The sequence below is a fragment of the Coregonus clupeaformis genome, chromosome 30 (genome assembly GCF_020615455.1).
Source record: "Coregonus clupeaformis isolate EN_2021a chromosome 30, ASM2061545v1, whole genome shotgun sequence".
NCBI lineage: Eukaryota > Metazoa > Chordata > Actinopteri > Salmoniformes > Salmonidae > Coregonus > Coregonus clupeaformis.
This window is the reverse complement of record NC_059221.1, coordinates 49490556-49507751: the sequence shown is the minus strand read 5'-3', so window position 1 is coordinate 49507751 and position 17196 is coordinate 49490556. Positions and strand designations below refer to the sequence as shown.

The 17196-nt window shown below is 47.4% G+C and overlaps 1 protein-coding gene across 6 annotated transcripts in view; it reads left to right on the top strand.

Annotated features, from left to right (window-relative positions):
- The window catches only part of dmd (dystrophin), a 278483-nt gene that overhangs the window by 125585 nt on the left and 135702 nt on the right, over window positions 1-17196 (top strand). For all 6 annotated transcript variants that reach the window (XM_045209630.1, XM_045209633.1, XM_045209631.1 and 3 more), the window contains exons 12-19: window positions 2330-2480; window positions 2714-2833; window positions 4734-4835; window positions 5302-5409; window positions 9957-10136; window positions 14293-14474; window positions 15547-15670; window positions 16250-16337. In XM_045209630.1, coding sequence (XP_045065565.1) covers window positions 2330-2480; window positions 2714-2833; window positions 4734-4835; window positions 5302-5409; window positions 9957-10136; window positions 14293-14474; window positions 15547-15670; window positions 16250-16337 — 1055 coding nt within the window. The remainder of the gene's footprint in view (window positions 1-2329; window positions 2481-2713; window positions 2834-4733; window positions 4836-5301; window positions 5410-9956; window positions 10137-14292; window positions 14475-15546; window positions 15671-16249; window positions 16338-17196) is intronic.

The window sequence follows — 17196 nt, the reverse complement described above, 5'->3', positions numbered from 1 at the left end:
CAAGTTTGTTCCGCCTGAGCGAGTCTGACAACAAGTCAGAGACCACTATGATGACACACCAAATGCGTTTGATGGATCGCGGGAAAAGAGCAGGAATAGGCTTTTATAGGCTAGATTCCAAGATATGTCTTCCAATGGTGCGACTGCTGTCGGCATCCAAAGATTATCCAACTTGAATAAACGCTTGGAGGTAAGGACGACAGCACTGGGGTAGCCTACCAGGCGATACGGATATCACTTATTACTGATATGTAGGCGCCATAGCGCATTGATGTCAATCACACTGCTGCTCTCTCATTTAGCTATTTGCGCCTTATGGATTGTGGATGTTGTGGATGCGGATGGCTGTTCACAAATGTATATGTGTATTTTAACCCAATACAGATTGAATATAAGAAGTTTAAGCTGCCTGTCAATCATTGTTTTTGAAACCAGTGGACAGCCAGTGAAATAATGCGCTCTTGCAACAGCTGCATAGTGCGGATCCCAGCCTATGGAATAAAAGCTTGAGGCAGTTCCCCCCTTCTAAACTCCTCTGTGGTACTATTGATATATTTCCAAGTCCTCTTCTTGAAGTTCAAGGGGTATTCAATAAATTGGAACGACTTGAAATCTGACAGACTGGTGTTTTTGTTATGTAAAGATATAGCCTAATCATATTATTATCTGTAGTAGAAAGCAATGGGTTAGAAGAAGCCTACATAACCAACTGATAAAGTAAAATGCTAAATCCATTTATGTCCAGCTATTTAAACACTAATATTGACCCTGCAGTAGATGTCGTTCAATTGGTATTATACATTTTTGTCTTCTTCTAATTCCTCTAAAGGTGAAAGTAATCTAAAAGTAACTGAAAGTAATCTGATTACGTTACTGAGTTTGGGTAATCCAAAATTACATTACTAATTACAATTCTGGACAAGTAACTAGTAGCTGTAACAGATTACATTTAGAAAGTAACCTACCCAACCCTGCAAGTACACAGACACGCAGGCAGGCACACACACACACACACACTTGTGCACGCACCCACACACACACACACAAGCGCACACACACGTACACACACACACACACAAACTCCCCTGAAAGCCAGCCTCGCTCTCTCTGGGTGAGAAAGATGTCTATGTCCTTGAAGGTAATATTATGTTTTGAATAGACCTCAGCTGCAGCTCTCTGTGAGGTGTCTAGTTAGGATTCCGCTGTACTCCTGCCCCCTGCCCTCTCTCCTCTCCTCTCCTCTCCTCTCCTCTCCTCTCCTCTCCTCTCCTCTCCTCTCCTCTCCTCTCCTCTCCTCTCCTCTCCTCTCCTCTCCTCTCCTCTCCTCTCCCTCCCTCCCCTCCCCCTCCCTCCCCTCCTCATCTCCTCTCCTCTCCTCTCCTCTCCTCTCTTCCCTCTCCTCCTCCTCCCTCCTCCCTCTCCTCCTCCCTCTCCTCTCCCTCTCCTCTCCTCTCCTCTCCTCTCCTCTCCTCTCCTCTCTCCCTCTCCTCTCCTCTCCTCTCCTCTCCTCTCCTCTCCTCTCCTCTCCTTTCCTTTCCTTTCCTTTCCTTTCCTTTCCTTTCCTCTCCTCTCCTCTCCTCTCCTCTCCTCTCTTCTCTTCTCCTCTCCTCTCCTCTCCTCCTCTCTTCTCTTTTCCTCTCCTCTCCTCCCCTCCTCCCTCTCGTCCTCTCCTCTCCTCTCCTCTCCTCTCCTCTCCTCTCCTCTCCTCTCCTCTCCTCTCCTCTCCTCTCCTCTCCTCTCCTCTCCTCTCCTCCTCTCTTCTCTTTTCCCCTCCTCCTCCCTCCCCTCTTTTCCTCTCCTCTCCTCTTCTCTCCTCTCCTCCTCTCTTCTCTTTTCCTCTCCTCCTCCCTCCCCTCCTCTCCTCTCCTCTCCTCTCCTCTCCTCTCCTCTCCTCTCTCCTCTCCTCCCTCTCCTCTCCTCTCCTCTCCTCTCCTCTCCTCTCTCCTCTCCTCTCCTCTCCTCTCCTCTCCTCTCCTCTCCTCTCCTCTCCTCTCCTCTCCTCTCCTCTCCTCTCCTCTCCTCTCCTCTCCTCTCCTCTCCTCTCCTCTCCTCTCCCCTTCTCTTCTCTTCTTTTCTCTTCTCTTCTCTTCTCTTCTCTTCTCTTCTCTTCTCTTCTCTTCTCTTCTCCCCTCCTCTCCTCTTCTCTCCTCTCCTCCTATCTTCTCTTTTCCTCTCCTCCTCCCTCCTCTCCTCTCCTCTCCTCTCCTCTCCTCTCCTCTCCTCTCTCCTCTCCTCTCCTCTCCTCTCCTCTCCTCTCCTCTCCTCTCCTCTCCTCTCCTCTCCTCTCCTCTCCTCTCCTCTCATCTTTCCTCTCCTCCTCCTCCCCCAGACTCCACGAGGTGTTGATGGACCTTCAGCACCAACAGTTGAAGCAGCTCACTGATTGGTTGGAGCTGACAGAGGGGCGGATCAAGCGGATGGGGGCTCAGCCTATGGGGCCAGACCTGGAGGATGTCAAACACCAAGTAGAGGAACACAAAGTAGGTCACCTACTATCTACCTACCTGCAGGGCTGGGGTCCTTTCAGGGTCATGTTCATTAGAGCACATCGTAGTAAAATAATAATGAACATTTCATATTAGATCAGTTCAGATAGTGCCTTTCCATTTCTCTCCATGTTGGGCCATTTCCTTCCATTTTGTTCTTACTAGAATCAACCCAGTTTTCAAATAATTATTGTCCAATTAATTAATTGAAATTATGTATCTTGTAGCTGTTGCAGGAGGACCTGGAGATGGAGCAGGTGCGTGTCAATTCTCTGACACACATGGTGGTGGTGGTGGATGAGAACAGTGGAGACAGCGCCACCGCTGCCCTGGAGGAGAAACTACAGGTGACACACGCAGGACACACACACAGGACACACACACAGGACACACACACAGGGACACACACACAGGGACACACACACAGGGACACACATGCACACATACACATACAAAACAGAAACAGAGTAATCATGCACAAGTTGTCTGTTCTTGACTAATACATTGTCTAATACACTGTCTAATACACTGTCTAATACACTGTCTAATACACTGTCTAATACACTGTCTAATACACTGTCTAATACACTGTCTAGTACACTGTCTAGTACACTGTCTAATACGCTGTCTAGTACACTGTCTAGTACACTGTCTAATACACTGTCTAATACACTGTCTAATACACTGTCTAATACACTGTCTAATACACTGTCTAATACACTGTCTAATACACTGTCTAATACACTGTCTAATACACTGTCTAGTACACTGTCTAGTACACTGTCTAATACGCTGTCTAATACACTGTCTAGTACACTGTCTAGTACACTGTCTAATACGCTGTCTAATACGCTGTCTAGTACACTGTCTAATACACTGTCGGCTGATGTTCTCCCTTAGTGGAAGAGAGAAGAGAAACCCAGTCGGGTAGAAAGTAGTATTTGTCTGTAAATAGATTGGATGGTAAATAATGAGTTTTCCTTGTTCTCTGATGATTAACCATGTCTAGCAGTTATCGGTCCAGGAACTCAGGAATCTTCTCTGATCAGTCTATTGGATGAGAGAGAGAGAGAGAGAGAGAGAGAGAGAGAGAGAGAGAGAGAGAGAGAGAGAGAGAGAGAGAGAGAGAGAGAGAGAGAGAGAGAGAGAGAGAGAGAGAGAGAGAGAGAGAGAGAGAGAGGGAGAGAGCAAGGGAGAGAGGGGGGAGGGAGAGGGAGAGAGAGAGAGAGAGAGAGAGAGAGAGAGTGGGGGGGCAGGGGAGCGGGAGAGAAAGAAAGAGAGAGAGAGAAAGGGAGGGAGAGAGGGGGGCAGGGGGAGTGGGAGAAAGAGAGTGAGAGAGAGAGAGAGAGAAGGGGAGGGAGAGGGGGGTGGGCGGGAGAGAGGGGGGCAGGAGGAGTGGGGGTAGAGAGAGAGATAGAGAAGGGGAGAGAGAAAGAGAGATAGAGAAGGGGAGAGAGAGAAAAAGGGAAATTGCTTTGTTGGTTAGTTTATTTGTCTCTTGTATGTGGTTGTCAGGAGATAATGGGAGGAGATGCTGTAGCCGTGTCAGTAGAAATCACAATATAGTCTAATGCAGATTGGTTGTTGTTGTTTAGAGTTTAGAAAGATGGAGTGATACGATATGGCACCAAACAACACAACCTGTTTTAACTGCTGCTATGAGAAACAGAAGAAAGATAAATATACAAGGCAGACTCAATAACCAGTTACCATAGTGACCTGTCAGTATCTTCTTTATCACCTGTCTCTTCCTTTGACTTTGCCTCTGCCCTTGTCTCTGTTTTTAGGGTCGTTTTAGGGTCGTTTTGGCCACCTTTGCTTATTACTTTCTGTTACAATGACAGTAAAATTCACCCCAGGAATTAAAGTGAGGGGGAATGTGGTTTTAATAGCATCTAACTGATGGAGCTCTTCCTGCATGATGACTTTTACTGTGATAGAGAACAGACATGATGGTATTACTGCAGGCTGGGACGAGATTACTCTTATCCTAGATGGAGCTAGATACTGGTCATAAAGCATCAGAACGCCTGTAGAAACCAGGTGGAGAGGTGGCCAATGGAATGAAACATGTATAGCTAAGTAGAATGTCTTGTTGAAAGGAGTTGTATGTGATGCTGAGAGTAACACTGGGTTCCATTCTGTACCTAGTCTATCTGTAATATCTTAGGTGCTGGTTCAAATCCGGCTCCAAGGACCATGAACAAAACAAACCCTATTTTCTAATGTGTGTGTTCTTCCCCTCAGCACCTGGGAGACCGGTGGGCAGCCATCTGCAAGTGGACAGAGGAGCATTGGGTTCTGCTACAGGAGATCCTGCTCAAGTGGCAACACTTCACTGAGGAGCAGGTAAGGATAGAGAAATGGAATAAAACACATAGAAAAGACATCCCTGTTCAAGTGAATGTTCTGACAATGGGTTGACTGGCGGCCATATTGGTCAGTAGAGAGCTGCAGGCGGGTGTTGCGGGTCAGACCAAGGTGAGACTACACACAGGCCTTTGGAACAGACAGAGATTCTTCTATGTTCAGAGGTTCAAACTCTTATAAATGTCTGATGGAATCCACCCTCTTACCTCTCTGAGATCAATCTTACAGAGCTGTCAGGTTTCCACCATGTTGCTTTAACCTCTCTGATGATGTCAGATCAGAGGTCAGATCACCTTGAACAGGGAGGAAATGCTGGATACAAGTTTGATGAATTGCAACAGCACCTCTCCCTTCACCTATCTGCCCTTATTCACCTCATCTCTCCTATTCTCTCTCTCTCTCTCTCTCTCTCTCTCTCTCGCTGTCTTTGTATCTCTCTCTGTAGTGTTCGTTTGACTCATGGTTGACTCAGAAGGAGGAGTTGGTTCTGTCCATCCAGAGCAGTGGCATCAAGGAGCAGAGTGACAAGGTGGCCAGCCTGAGAAGACTAGCGGTGAGTGACAGCTCCTTTAGCCAATCACCTTAGGAAGCTAGCGGTGAGGGCGGGCCTTAGACAAACCTGAGCCAATGACCTCAGGAAGCTTGTGGTGAGTGGCAGCTCCCTTAGCCAATGACTTCAGGAGGTTACGGTTAGTGACAAAACAGAAACTTTTGAATATGTCAACTAGCCAGGTTTACATTTACATTTACATTTTAGTCATTTAGCAGACGCTCTTATCCAGAGCGACTTACAGGAGCAATTAGGGTTAAGTGCCTTGCTCAAGGGCACATTAACGTCATTTAGCAGACGCTCTTAGCCAGAGCGACTCACAAATTGGTGCGTTCACCCTATAGCCAGTGGGATAACCACTTTACAATTTGGGGGGGGTTAGAAGGATTACTTTATCCTATCCCAGGTATTCCTTAAAGAGGTGGGGTTTCAAATGTCTCCGGAAGGTGGTGAGTGACTCCGCTGTCCTGGCGTCGTGAGGGAGCTTGTTCCACCATTGGGGTGCCAGAGCAGCGAACAGTTTTGACTGGGCTGAGCGGGAGCTATGCTTCCGCAGAGGAAGGGAGCCAGCAGGCCGGAGGTGGATGAACGCAATGCCCTCGTTTGGGTGTAGGGACTGATCAGAGCCTGAAGGTACAGAGGTGCCGTTCCCCTCACTGCTCCATAGGCAAGCACCATGGTCTTGTAGCGGATGCGAAGCTTCAACTGGAAGCCAGTGGAGTGTGCGGAGGAGGGGGGTGACGTGAGAGAACTTGGGAAGGTTGAACACCAGACGGGCTGCGGCATTCTGGATGAGTTGTAGGGGTTTAATGGCACAGGCAGGAGGCCAGCCAACAGCGAGTTGCAGTAGTCCAGACGGGAGATGACAAGTGCCTGGATTAGGACCTGTGCCGCTTCCTGTGTAAGGCAGGGTCGTACTCTCCGAATGTTGTAGAGCATGAACCTGCAGGAGCGGGTCACCGCCTTGATGTTGGCGGAGAACGACAGGGTGTTGTCCAGGGTCACGCCTAGGCTCTTCGCACTCTGGGAGGAGGACACAGCGGAGTTGTCAACCGTGATGGCGAGATCACGGAACGGGCAGTCCTTCCCGGGAGGAAGAGCAGCTCCGTCTTGCCAGGGTTCAGCTTGAGGTGGTGATCCGTCATCCATACTGATATGTCTGCCAGACATGCAGAGATGCGATTCGCCACCTGGTTATCAGAAGGGGGAAAGGAGAAGATTAGTTGTGTATCGTCAGCGTAGCAATGATAGGGAAAGGCCATGTGAGGATATGACAGAGCCAAGTGACTTGGTGTATAGGGAGAAAAGGAGAGGGCCTAGAACTGAGCCCTGGGGGACACCAGTGGTGAGAGCACGTGTTGCGGAGACAGCTTCTCGCCACGCCACTTGGTAGGAGCGACCGGTCAGGTAGGACGCAATCCAGGAGTGAGCCGCTGGAGATGCCCAGCTCGGAGAGGGTGGAGAGGAGGATCTGATGGTTCACAGTATCAAAGGCAGCAGACAGGTCTAGAAGGACAAGAGCAGAGGAGAGAGAGTTAGCTTTAGCAGTGCGGAGAGTCTCCGTGACACAGAGAAGAGCAGTCTCAGTTGAATGACCAGTCCTGAAACCTGATTGGTTTGGATCAAGAAGGTCATTCTGAGAGAGATAGCAAGAGAGTTGGCTAAAGACGGCACGCTCAATAGTTTTAGAAAGAAAAGAAAGAAGGGATACTGGTCTGTAGTTGTTGACATCAGTGGGGTCGAGTGTTGGTTTTTTGAGAAGGGGAGCAACTCTCGCTCTCTTGAAGACGGAAGGGACATGGCCAGCGGTCAAGGATGAGTTGATCAGCGAGGTGAGGTAGGGGGAGAAGGTCACCGGAGATGGTCTGGAGAAGGGAGGAGGGGATGGGGTCAAGCGGGCAGGTTGTTGGGCGGCCTGCAGTCACAAGTCGCAGGATTTTATCTGGAGAGAGAGGGGAGAAAGAAGTCAAAGCATAGGGTAGGGCAGTGTGAGCAGGACCAGCAGTGTCATTAGACTTAACAAACGAGGATCGGATGTCGTCAACCTTCTTTTCAAAGTGGTTGACGAAGTCATCCACAGAGAGAGAGGAGGGGGGGAGGATTCAGGAGGGAGGAAAATGTGGCAAAGAGCTTCCTAGGGTTAGAGGCAGATGCTTGGAATTTAGAGTGGTAGAAGGTGGCCTTAGCAGCAGAAACAGATGAAGAAAATGTAGAGAGGAGGGAGTGAAAAGATGCCAGGTCGGCAGGGAGTTTAGTTTTCTTCCATTTCCGCTCCGCTGCCCGGAGCTCTGTTCTGTGAGCTCGCAATGAGTCATCAAGCCACGGAGCTGGAGGGGAGGACCGAGCCGGCCGGGAGGATAGGGGACACAGAGAGTCAAAGGATGCAGAAAGGGAGGAGAGGAGGGTTGAGGAGGCAGAATCAGGAGATTGGAGGGAGAAGGATTGAGCAGAGGGAAGAGATGATAGGATGGAAGAGGAGAGAGTAGTGGGAGAGAGAGAGCGAAGGTTGCGGCGGCGCATTACCATCTGTGTAGGGGCAGAGTGAGTAGTGTGGGAGGAGAGCGAGAGAGAAAAGGGAAACAAAGTAGTGGTCGGAGACATGGAGGGGAGTTGCAGTGAGATTAGTAGAGGAGCAGCATCTAGTGAAGATGAGGTCAAGCGTATTGCCTGCCTTGTGAGTAGGGGGGACGGTGAGAGGGTGAGGTCAAAAGAGGAGAGGAGTGGAAAGAAGGAGGCAGAGAGAAATGAGTCAAATGTGGACATAGGGAGGTTGAAATCCCCCAAAACTGTGAGGGTGAGCCATCCTCAGGGAAGGAACTTATCAAGGCGTCAAGCTCATTGATGAACTCTCCAAGGGAACCTGGAGGGCGATAGATGACAAGGATATTAAGCTTAAATGGGCTAGTGACTGTGACAGCATGGAATTCAAATGAGGAGATAGACAGATGGGTTAGGGGAAAAACTGAGAATGTCCACTTGGGAGAGATGAGGATTCCTGTACCACCACCCCTCTGACCAGATGCTCTCGGGGTATGCGAGAACACATGGTCAGACGAGGAGAGAGCAGTAGGAGTAGCAGTGTTTTCAGTGGTGATCCATGTTTCCGTCAGCGCCAGGAAGTCGAGGGACTGGAGGTTGGCATAGGCTGGGATGAAGTCAGCTTTGTTGGCAGCAGAACGGCAGTTCCAGAGGCTGCCCGCGACCTGGAACTCCACGTGGGTGGTGCGTGCAGGGACCACCAGGTTAGAGAGGCAGCAGCCACGCGGTGTGGTGCGTTTGTGTAGCCTGTGCAGAGAGGAGAGAACAGGGATAGGCAGAGGCATAGTTGACAGGCTGTAGCAAATGGCTACAAAAATGCAGAGGAGATCGGAATGAGATGAGCTAAGCATCTGGGAGAGGAGAGAGCAGGGCCTCCCTCACCAAAAACTTCTACCTCAGAAACTAAAATTGTTTCACTGAACCACCCGAACAAAAACTCTCCCAACTTCCACCTTTAGAAATCAGAATTGTTGTGAACCACAGCGGTTCAATGTTTAAAGGAATAGACTCAACCCACTTTATTCAGCTAGCTAACTATGACACCATAGCTAACTAGCAAGCTAGCATCCAATAACAATAACACACCGTTTAGCACCAACACTTGGTCACAACAAACCACCAATAGTGTGATAACACACTAAACAGATCATTCGTGTCTGTGTCAAGTTCCTTTCATGACGCAGCAATGATTAGACGTTGGCTAGCTAGGACAAGTATATTGTATTTAGCTACTACCGTACAGTTAGCTGGTCGTGTTGGGTAGCTAGCAATGGCCACTGTGTTGACTTTGTTTGAAGAACGGCTAGCTAGCTAGCTTCGTGCTACACCCGGCACACAATGGCTACTGTGTTGACTCTGACTCTGTTCGAAAAACGGCTAGTTAGCTCGCCGTGCTACAGCCGGCACGGCCGAAGACACTGCCAAGACACAGTAACTACCCACAACAACCCACGATGCCTAGCTATGACGCCGTAGCTAACTAGCAAGCTAGCATCCATTAACACACAATTTAGCACCAATACTTGGTTACAACAAACTGCCAAGAGTGTGTTAGCACACTAAACAGATAATTCATGTCCGTGTCTAGTTCCTTTCATAACGCATAACGCAGCAAAAAATTAAACGTTGGCTAGCAGCACATTAACATTGGAAACAGCTCTCCAGCGTTGCTAATCGTTACCAGTAGCTACCCGCTAGCTAGCTAGCCTCGTGCTTCGATACTAACCTACAATTACCTACGGAAACCTACAATAACAACAATACTAACCTATAATAAATACAATACCTAACTACAGCTAACTACCTACCTACGATCTAATACATGGTTAAGCTTTACTCAACACCATATGAGAAGCTTACCTCCTGCTTACCTCCAGCTAGAGAAAAACACAACCTCTCCCGACAACCTCTCAGGAGCTCAGGTTCCCTTGATAAAGGTTAAACAGAAACATTGGTAGGCTGTTTTTTTAAATCAATAAATGTATATGTGTGTATGTGTGTGTGTGTCTCAGACGGTGAAGGGTGACCTGGAGATGAAGAGACCGACCATGGACAAGCTGTGTTCTCTGTGTCAGGACCTCGTCTCCTCAGTGAAGAACAAGGAGGTGGCTCATAAGCTGGAGGCCAGGCTGGAGAGCTTCGCCCAACGCTGGGACAAACTGGTGCAGAGCCTGGAGAGGAGCAGCTCACAGGTACCTAAACTCTCTACATATCTCACAGGTACCTAACCTCTCTATAGATCTGGCTTTCTCTTTCTATCTGTTCAATTCAATTTGCTTTATTGGCATGACGTAACAATGTACATATTGCCAAAGCTTACTTTGGATATTTACTCTATTAACATAATTCAAATATCTCTCTCTCTCTCACTACCACTCTCTCTCTCTCTCTCTCTCTCTCTCTCTCTCTCTCTCTCTCTCTCTCTCTCTCTCTCTCTCTCTCTCTCTCTCTCTCTCTCTCTCTCTCTCTCTCTCTCTCTCTCTCTCTCTCTCTCTCTCTCTCTCTCTCTCTCTCTCTCTCTCTCTCTCTCTCTCTCTCTCTCTCTCCCTCTCTCTTACTACCACTCTCTCTCTCTCACTCCCCCTCTCTCTCTCGCTCTCTCTCTCTCTCTCTCTCTCTCTCTCTCTCTCTCTCTCTCTCTCTCTCTCTCTCTCTCTCTCTCTCTCTCTCTCTCTCTCTCTCGTTCTCTCTCTCTCTCTCTCTCTCGCTCTCTCTCTCTCTCTCTCTATCCCTCTCTCACTCCCCCCTCTCTCTCTCTCTCTCTCTCTCTCTCGCTCCCCCTCTCTCCTCTCTCTCTCTCTCTCCAACTAGCTATTTCCTCCTTTCTCTCTCTCTCTCCAACTATCTATTTCCCCCTTTCTGTCTCTCTCTCGAACTCCACTCTCCATGTCTCTCTTTCTCTCCACCTCTTTCAATTTCTCTCCCCTACTATTTTTTCTGCCTCTCAATCACGCCTCTCCTCTCCTCTCCTCTCCTCTCCTCTCCTCTCCTCTCCTCTCCTCTCCTCTCCTCTCCTCTCCTCTCCCTCCCTCCCTCCCTCCCTCCCCTCCCTCCCCTCTCCTCTCCTCTCCTCTCCTCTCCTCTCCTCTCCTCTCTCTCCTCTCCTCTCCTCTCTTCTCCTCTCCTCTCCTCCCCTCCCCCCTCCTCTCCTCTCCTCTCCTCTCCTCTCCTGTGTTCTCCCTTGTTTCAGGCCCATTATAATCATATTATTTGACTCTGGTTGTAGTCTTCATTAGCGCAGTGTTAATCATCAGCCACCAGTGTGTGTGTGTGTGTGTGTGCGTGTGTGCGTGTGTGCGTTGCGTGCATGTCCGTGTTCATGTGCGTGTGTGTGTGTGTGTGTTCATGAGCCCAGTGTTAATTATCAACCCCCTCTAGCATCCATCAGCTGTCAGCCAGCTGCTATCTCACATCTCACAGTCGCCATGGCAGCACGACACTCCAATATCACTGTTTGACCAATCTATTAGCCTGTCTGTCATACATCTATTTTGTCCCTGACCATAATGTGTGAGGGCATATTCATATTCAACAAACCAGACCTAGGTTCAAATACTATTTGAAATCATTTAAAATACTTTATCTGTGCTTGATTGGGCTTGTCTGGCCTTCTGGATCATTAGAATAGTCCCCAAACGGCAAACTTCACCCATCCGGGACCCATCCAGGCCATAGCAAACACTTAACGTTCATGAGAGGACTGTAACACACTTTGGTCATGTACAATGGAATTAAAGATGCACTCCATGATCTTAAGCACAACAAATTCTAAACACATAGTTTGAATTGGATTCGTAACATATCATACGAATTGCACAAAAAAAAGCTGATTGCAGGACGTGACATATCATACGAAATGGATGACGTGGTATACAATTTGATGACGTAGTACACAATTTGATGACGTAGTACACAATTTGATGACGTAGTACACAATTTGATGACGTAGTATACAATTTGATGACATAGAACACAATATGATGACATAGTACACAATTTGATGATGTAGTATACAATTTCATGACGTAGTACACAGTTTGATTAAGTAGTACAACATTTGATGATGTAGTACACAATTTGATGACTGTGACGAGGTGTGAATGAAGGAGTCAGGCGCAGGAGGTAAAATACCGAAGTCCAGAGTTTATCTTGTTTACATAAATCAAACGCCCAAAGCGTCAAACAAAACTATTACAAGGGAAAACATCCACCTTGGCATAAACACAGTGAATAGTAGCTCAACCGAGCTACACGCTCTCACAACAAACAATCACACACAAAGACAAGGGGAACAGAGGGAACACTTATACACATACTAATTAGGGGAATGAGCACCAGGTGTGTGTGATTGACAAGACAAGACATGACAAGTGGAGTGATGAGAATGGGATCGGCAGTAGCTAGTACTCCGGTGACGACGAACGCCGAAGCCTGCCCGAACCAGGAGTGGGGGCAGCCTCGGCGGAAGTCGTGACAATGACATAGTACACAATTTGATGACGTAGTACACAATTTATTATACAAAAGTTTGAAAGTGCATCTTTAAATACTTGGACAAACACATAAGCAGGCACACGTACACATACAAATGTCTACTGATTTGATTGTTATCAGTACCGTATTTCATCAAACAAAGGATGATGTTAGGAGTTATCTGTGCTAACAGAGATAAAGCACCGTTTAGACTCCACACCTCACTGATCCGGGCTTTAGTTTAGTTTCCTAAAAACGAAATAGCTAACGTGGAACTTTATTTTGCTTAATGACCCTACCACACAGCCGCTAGAGAGTTACAGTTGTAAAATGTATGTTTGATGGTCAAACTTCTATATGTGAAAGAACGAATTGAGCTAAATGAAGCACAAATACAGTATAAAAGGCTCATCACGTCCAGCACTGGACTTGGACTGATATAGGTTCCGGTTTCATTTTGAGTGCTGGTACTGTTTATATTTAGGTGCAAGAGCTCCACAATACTTTGGAGCTAATATTCTATAAGAGGAACAGGAGCTCAAGCAGTAGAACATTTGAGGTGACGGTAGTCAGCTCTGGCGAGCTCCTGCCCAATTCAAGCACTGATTACGTCACTTTAGGCTTTTAGCTCAGGAAAGAACAACATCAAGTCTATTGAAATAGTTTGTTTACCCCATAAACATGTGACTATTTTATGTGAAAACGGATATGTTTTTCACAGAGTTAGGGAACAGGCACTCTAACGTTCCTCCAGTTAGGGAACAGTCACTCTAACATTGTTAGGGAACAGTCACTCTAACATTCATTCAATTAGGGAACAGTCACTCTAACATTCATTCAATTAGGGAACAGTCACTCTAACATTGTTAAGGAACAGTCACTCTAACATTGTTAGCGAACAGTCACTCTAACATTTTTTGCGAACAGTCACTTTAACATGAATAGGGAACAGTCACTCTAACGTTCAAACAGTTAGGGAACAGTCACTCTAACGTTCAAAAAGTTAGGGAACAGTCACTCTAACATTGTTAGGGAACAGTCACGCTAACATTCAAACAGTTAGGGAACAGTCACTCTAACATTGTTAGGGAACAGTCACTCTAACATTGTTAGGGAACAGTCACTCTAACATTGTTAGGGAACAGGCACTCTAACGTTCCTCCAGTTAGGGAACAGTCACTCTAACATTGTTAGGGAACAGTCACTCTAACATTCATTCAATTAGGGAACAGTCACTCTAACATTCATTCAATTAGGGAACAGTCACTCTAACATTGTTAAGGAACAGTCACTCTAACAATGTTAGCGAACAGTCACTCTAACATTTTTTGCGAACAGTCACTTTAACATGAATAGGGAACAGTCACTCTAACGTTCAAACAGTTAGGGAACAGTCACTCTAACGTTCAAAAAGTTAGGGAACAGTCACTCTAACATTGTTAGGGAACAGTCACGCTAACATTCAAACAGTTAGGGAACAGTCACTCTAACATTGTTAGGGAACAGTCACTCTAACATTGTTAGGGAACAGTTACTCTAACATTGTTAGGGAACAGTCACTCTAACATTGTTAGGGAACAGTCACTCTAACAGTCACTGTCGATCTCACGGACAAGAGAGAAGGACTCCCAGGCATATTGCTGTACACAAACAATACTTCACTTCCTTCCTTTTACTAATCTACTGAAGGATAGAAACAAATCCCTTGGATCTCTGGTGTGTGTGTGTGTGTTTGTGTGTGTGTGTTTGTTTGTGTGTGTTTGTGTGTGCCCTGACCTGTCTGTGCGTGTGTGTGAGCTGACACTGATGTTGTGTGTGTTTGTGCCTTGACACTGTGTGTGTGTACCTGCTCTGTGACACGTGTGTGTGTTTTAGATCTCGTTGGCTGTAACCACGGTGCAGACGGCGCAGACGAAGCTGACACACTCGGTGACGGCGAGCGTATCCAAGGTGACGACGCGTGAGAAGGTGGTGGTGAAGAATACTAAAGCAGCGCTGCCCTCCCCACCGCCCCAGAAGAAGAGACAGATCGTTGTCGAATCAGAGCTCAGGAAAAGGTGAGGTAGCAGGCTCCTCCAATCACTTTTCTGCAGAATCAACAAGGGGGTGTGGTCAAATAGGGGTTGTGGCCAAACAAAGGGGTGTGGTCACCATGTAGCACACTTCTCCAACACTGCACTATCACCAGGGGGTGTGGCCAATAAGGGGGTGTAGACATATTATAGTCTTGGTAACTTTGAGCAATAGCAGGAATTCGATCGTTGCATATCCTGATTTTGGAAAAGTCTAGTGTGAAGTGTGCCGTGCGGGAAAAAATCCATTATCTGCAACGATGGAATTCCGGCCTAAAGACAATATTCCAGGTCTCAGCCGGTCTCTGGATACGTTCCAAATGACACACTATTCACTACATAGTGCAGGACTTTTGACCAGAGCCCTACGTACCCTCCCCCTCTGTACTCAAGCTAGTCTCTCTCTCTTGTACCTGGCTAGCCTGTGAGACAGACTGAGAAACAGGTAGGTTTGGATTATATATCTAGTCTGAGTCAACCAGTATTGAATAGTGCAGTTTCTTAGTTGGTGCTTTGTGTCATTTAGTGAGTACAGATTCATGCCTTAGATGTTTGGGATGTGATGTGGAGACAGTGTTCGGTACAGTTGTTATACCTGGTAATGTGTGGTCGTGTAGAGCAGTGTGATTTAGAGAGAAAGTGTGTCTTCAGGTTTAGCAGGGGAATCGCACATCCATCAAAAACTGGATCAGAGAGGAAAACATAGAAGTAGACGTATATGCATAACGTTGTCCTACACCTTGGGAGCGTTATACCAGTTTGTCCTGACCAAGACCCAGGTTAGGGTCATAACGTTGTCCTACACCTTGGGAGCGTTATACCAGTTTGTCCTGACCAAGACCCAGGTTAGGGTCCTAACGTTGTCCTACACCTTGGGAGCGTTATACCAGTTTGTTCTGACCAAGACCCAGGTTAGGGTCATAACGTTGTCCTACACCTTGGGAGCGTTATACCAGTTTGTCCTGACCAAGACCCAGGTTAGGGTCATAACGTTGTCCTACACCTTGGGAGCGTTATACCAGTGCAGGGATTGACTTTTTGTTCTGTGTGTGTTCAGGTTTGACATGGACTTCACTGAGCTGCACAGTTTCATCACGCGCTCCAAGGCCATCCTTCAGAGCCCAGAGTTCTCCATGTCCAGGAAGGAGGGCAGCGTTCAGGAGCTCCACGATAAAGTCCTGGTGAGGTCATAGGTCATGCAACCTTACCCATAATGCACCTCACAGTGCAGTGTTACCCATTATGCCCCACACCTCATCACTCAGCCACCACCACCACTGTCAGGCTGTCACTATGGCCGTGATGTAGAACTTTTGTCCTCCCTCATTGTGTCTATGTCTCCTGTCTCCCCGTTTCTCTTTCTCTCTGCCTTCCTCCCCTCCATCTGTCCCTCTACCATTCACTGTCTCCTACTACCCCGTCTCCCTCTCTCTACCTCTCTTTCTCCCTCACCACCCCCCTCTCTCTCTCTCTCCCTCTCTCTCTCTCTCTCTCTCTCTCGCTCTCTTTCTCTCTCTCTCTCTCTCTCTCTCTCTCTCTCTCTCTCTCTTCTCTCTCCTCTCTCTCTCTCTCTCTCTCTCTCTCTCTCTCTCTCTCTCTCTCTCTCTCTCTCTCTCTTTCTCGCTCTCTCTCTCTCTCTCTCTCTCTCTCTCTCTCTCTCTCTCTCTCCTCTCTCTTTCTCTCTCCTCTCTCTCCTCTCTCTCTTTCTCTCTCCTCTCTCTCTCTTTCTCTCTCTCTCTCTCTCTGTCTCTCTCTCTCAGGCGATAGAGAGGGAGAGGCCAGAGAAGTTGCGGAAGCTTCAGGAAGCAACTCGTTCGGCGCAGGCTCTGCTCGATCAGCTGGCGAGCGGTAAAACGCCACACACACACCGCCACACAGACACACCCCCACCGCCGGCTGTCCCCATGGCAACTCTCATCTACCTGTCGTCTGTCCCCTCGTCATTGTTTCCATAGCAACTGTTGTCTCTGCCCTTGTTATGTGACTCCATGGCATGGAGCCCTGCGTCTCATGTCCTCTCCTCTGTTCTCCTCTGACCTTGTATAATTGTTGACAAGTCATAAAGGATAAACATAGTCTTCCTCCCAAAAGGCACCCTATTCCACATGTAGTACACTACTTTTCACCAGAGCCCATAGGAGCCCTGGTCAGAAGTAGTGCACTTCATTGGGAATAGGGTGCCATTTGGGACGTAGTTACTGCATCGTGACCGAGCCTACTGCTTCACCATGCCTCCGAGTCAGAGGTTCTGAATAGAAGAACACTTGTCTTGAACCCAACTGGAACACCAACGTTATCGATGCACAAGGTTTTCGCTTTTTTTTTTTTCACTGAACACTGAAGATGTCGATTTGTATAGAACATTTCAATTAAATCCTGTGTAATGTTGGAGTTTACCTGACAACAGCGTGATTTAATATGTGCTGTCGTCTTGTAAAGAGGGGCCGGTTATACAAGGATTGATTTCATATGATTGTCTGTGAAAGCCGTGTAATGCTGGGTACCTCAGTCTTCTCTCCAGCCCTCCTCTATATTGATTACACTGTGTTATTACCAAAGAATGGACAGACCGTTCAGCTTTAAACGGCTCAGATTGTTGACTCCCTGGGGCCCTAGTTATTACGAAGCAGGGGCTAGATAGATAGATAGATAGATAGATAGATAGATAGATAGATAGATAGATAGATAGATAGATAGATAGATAGAT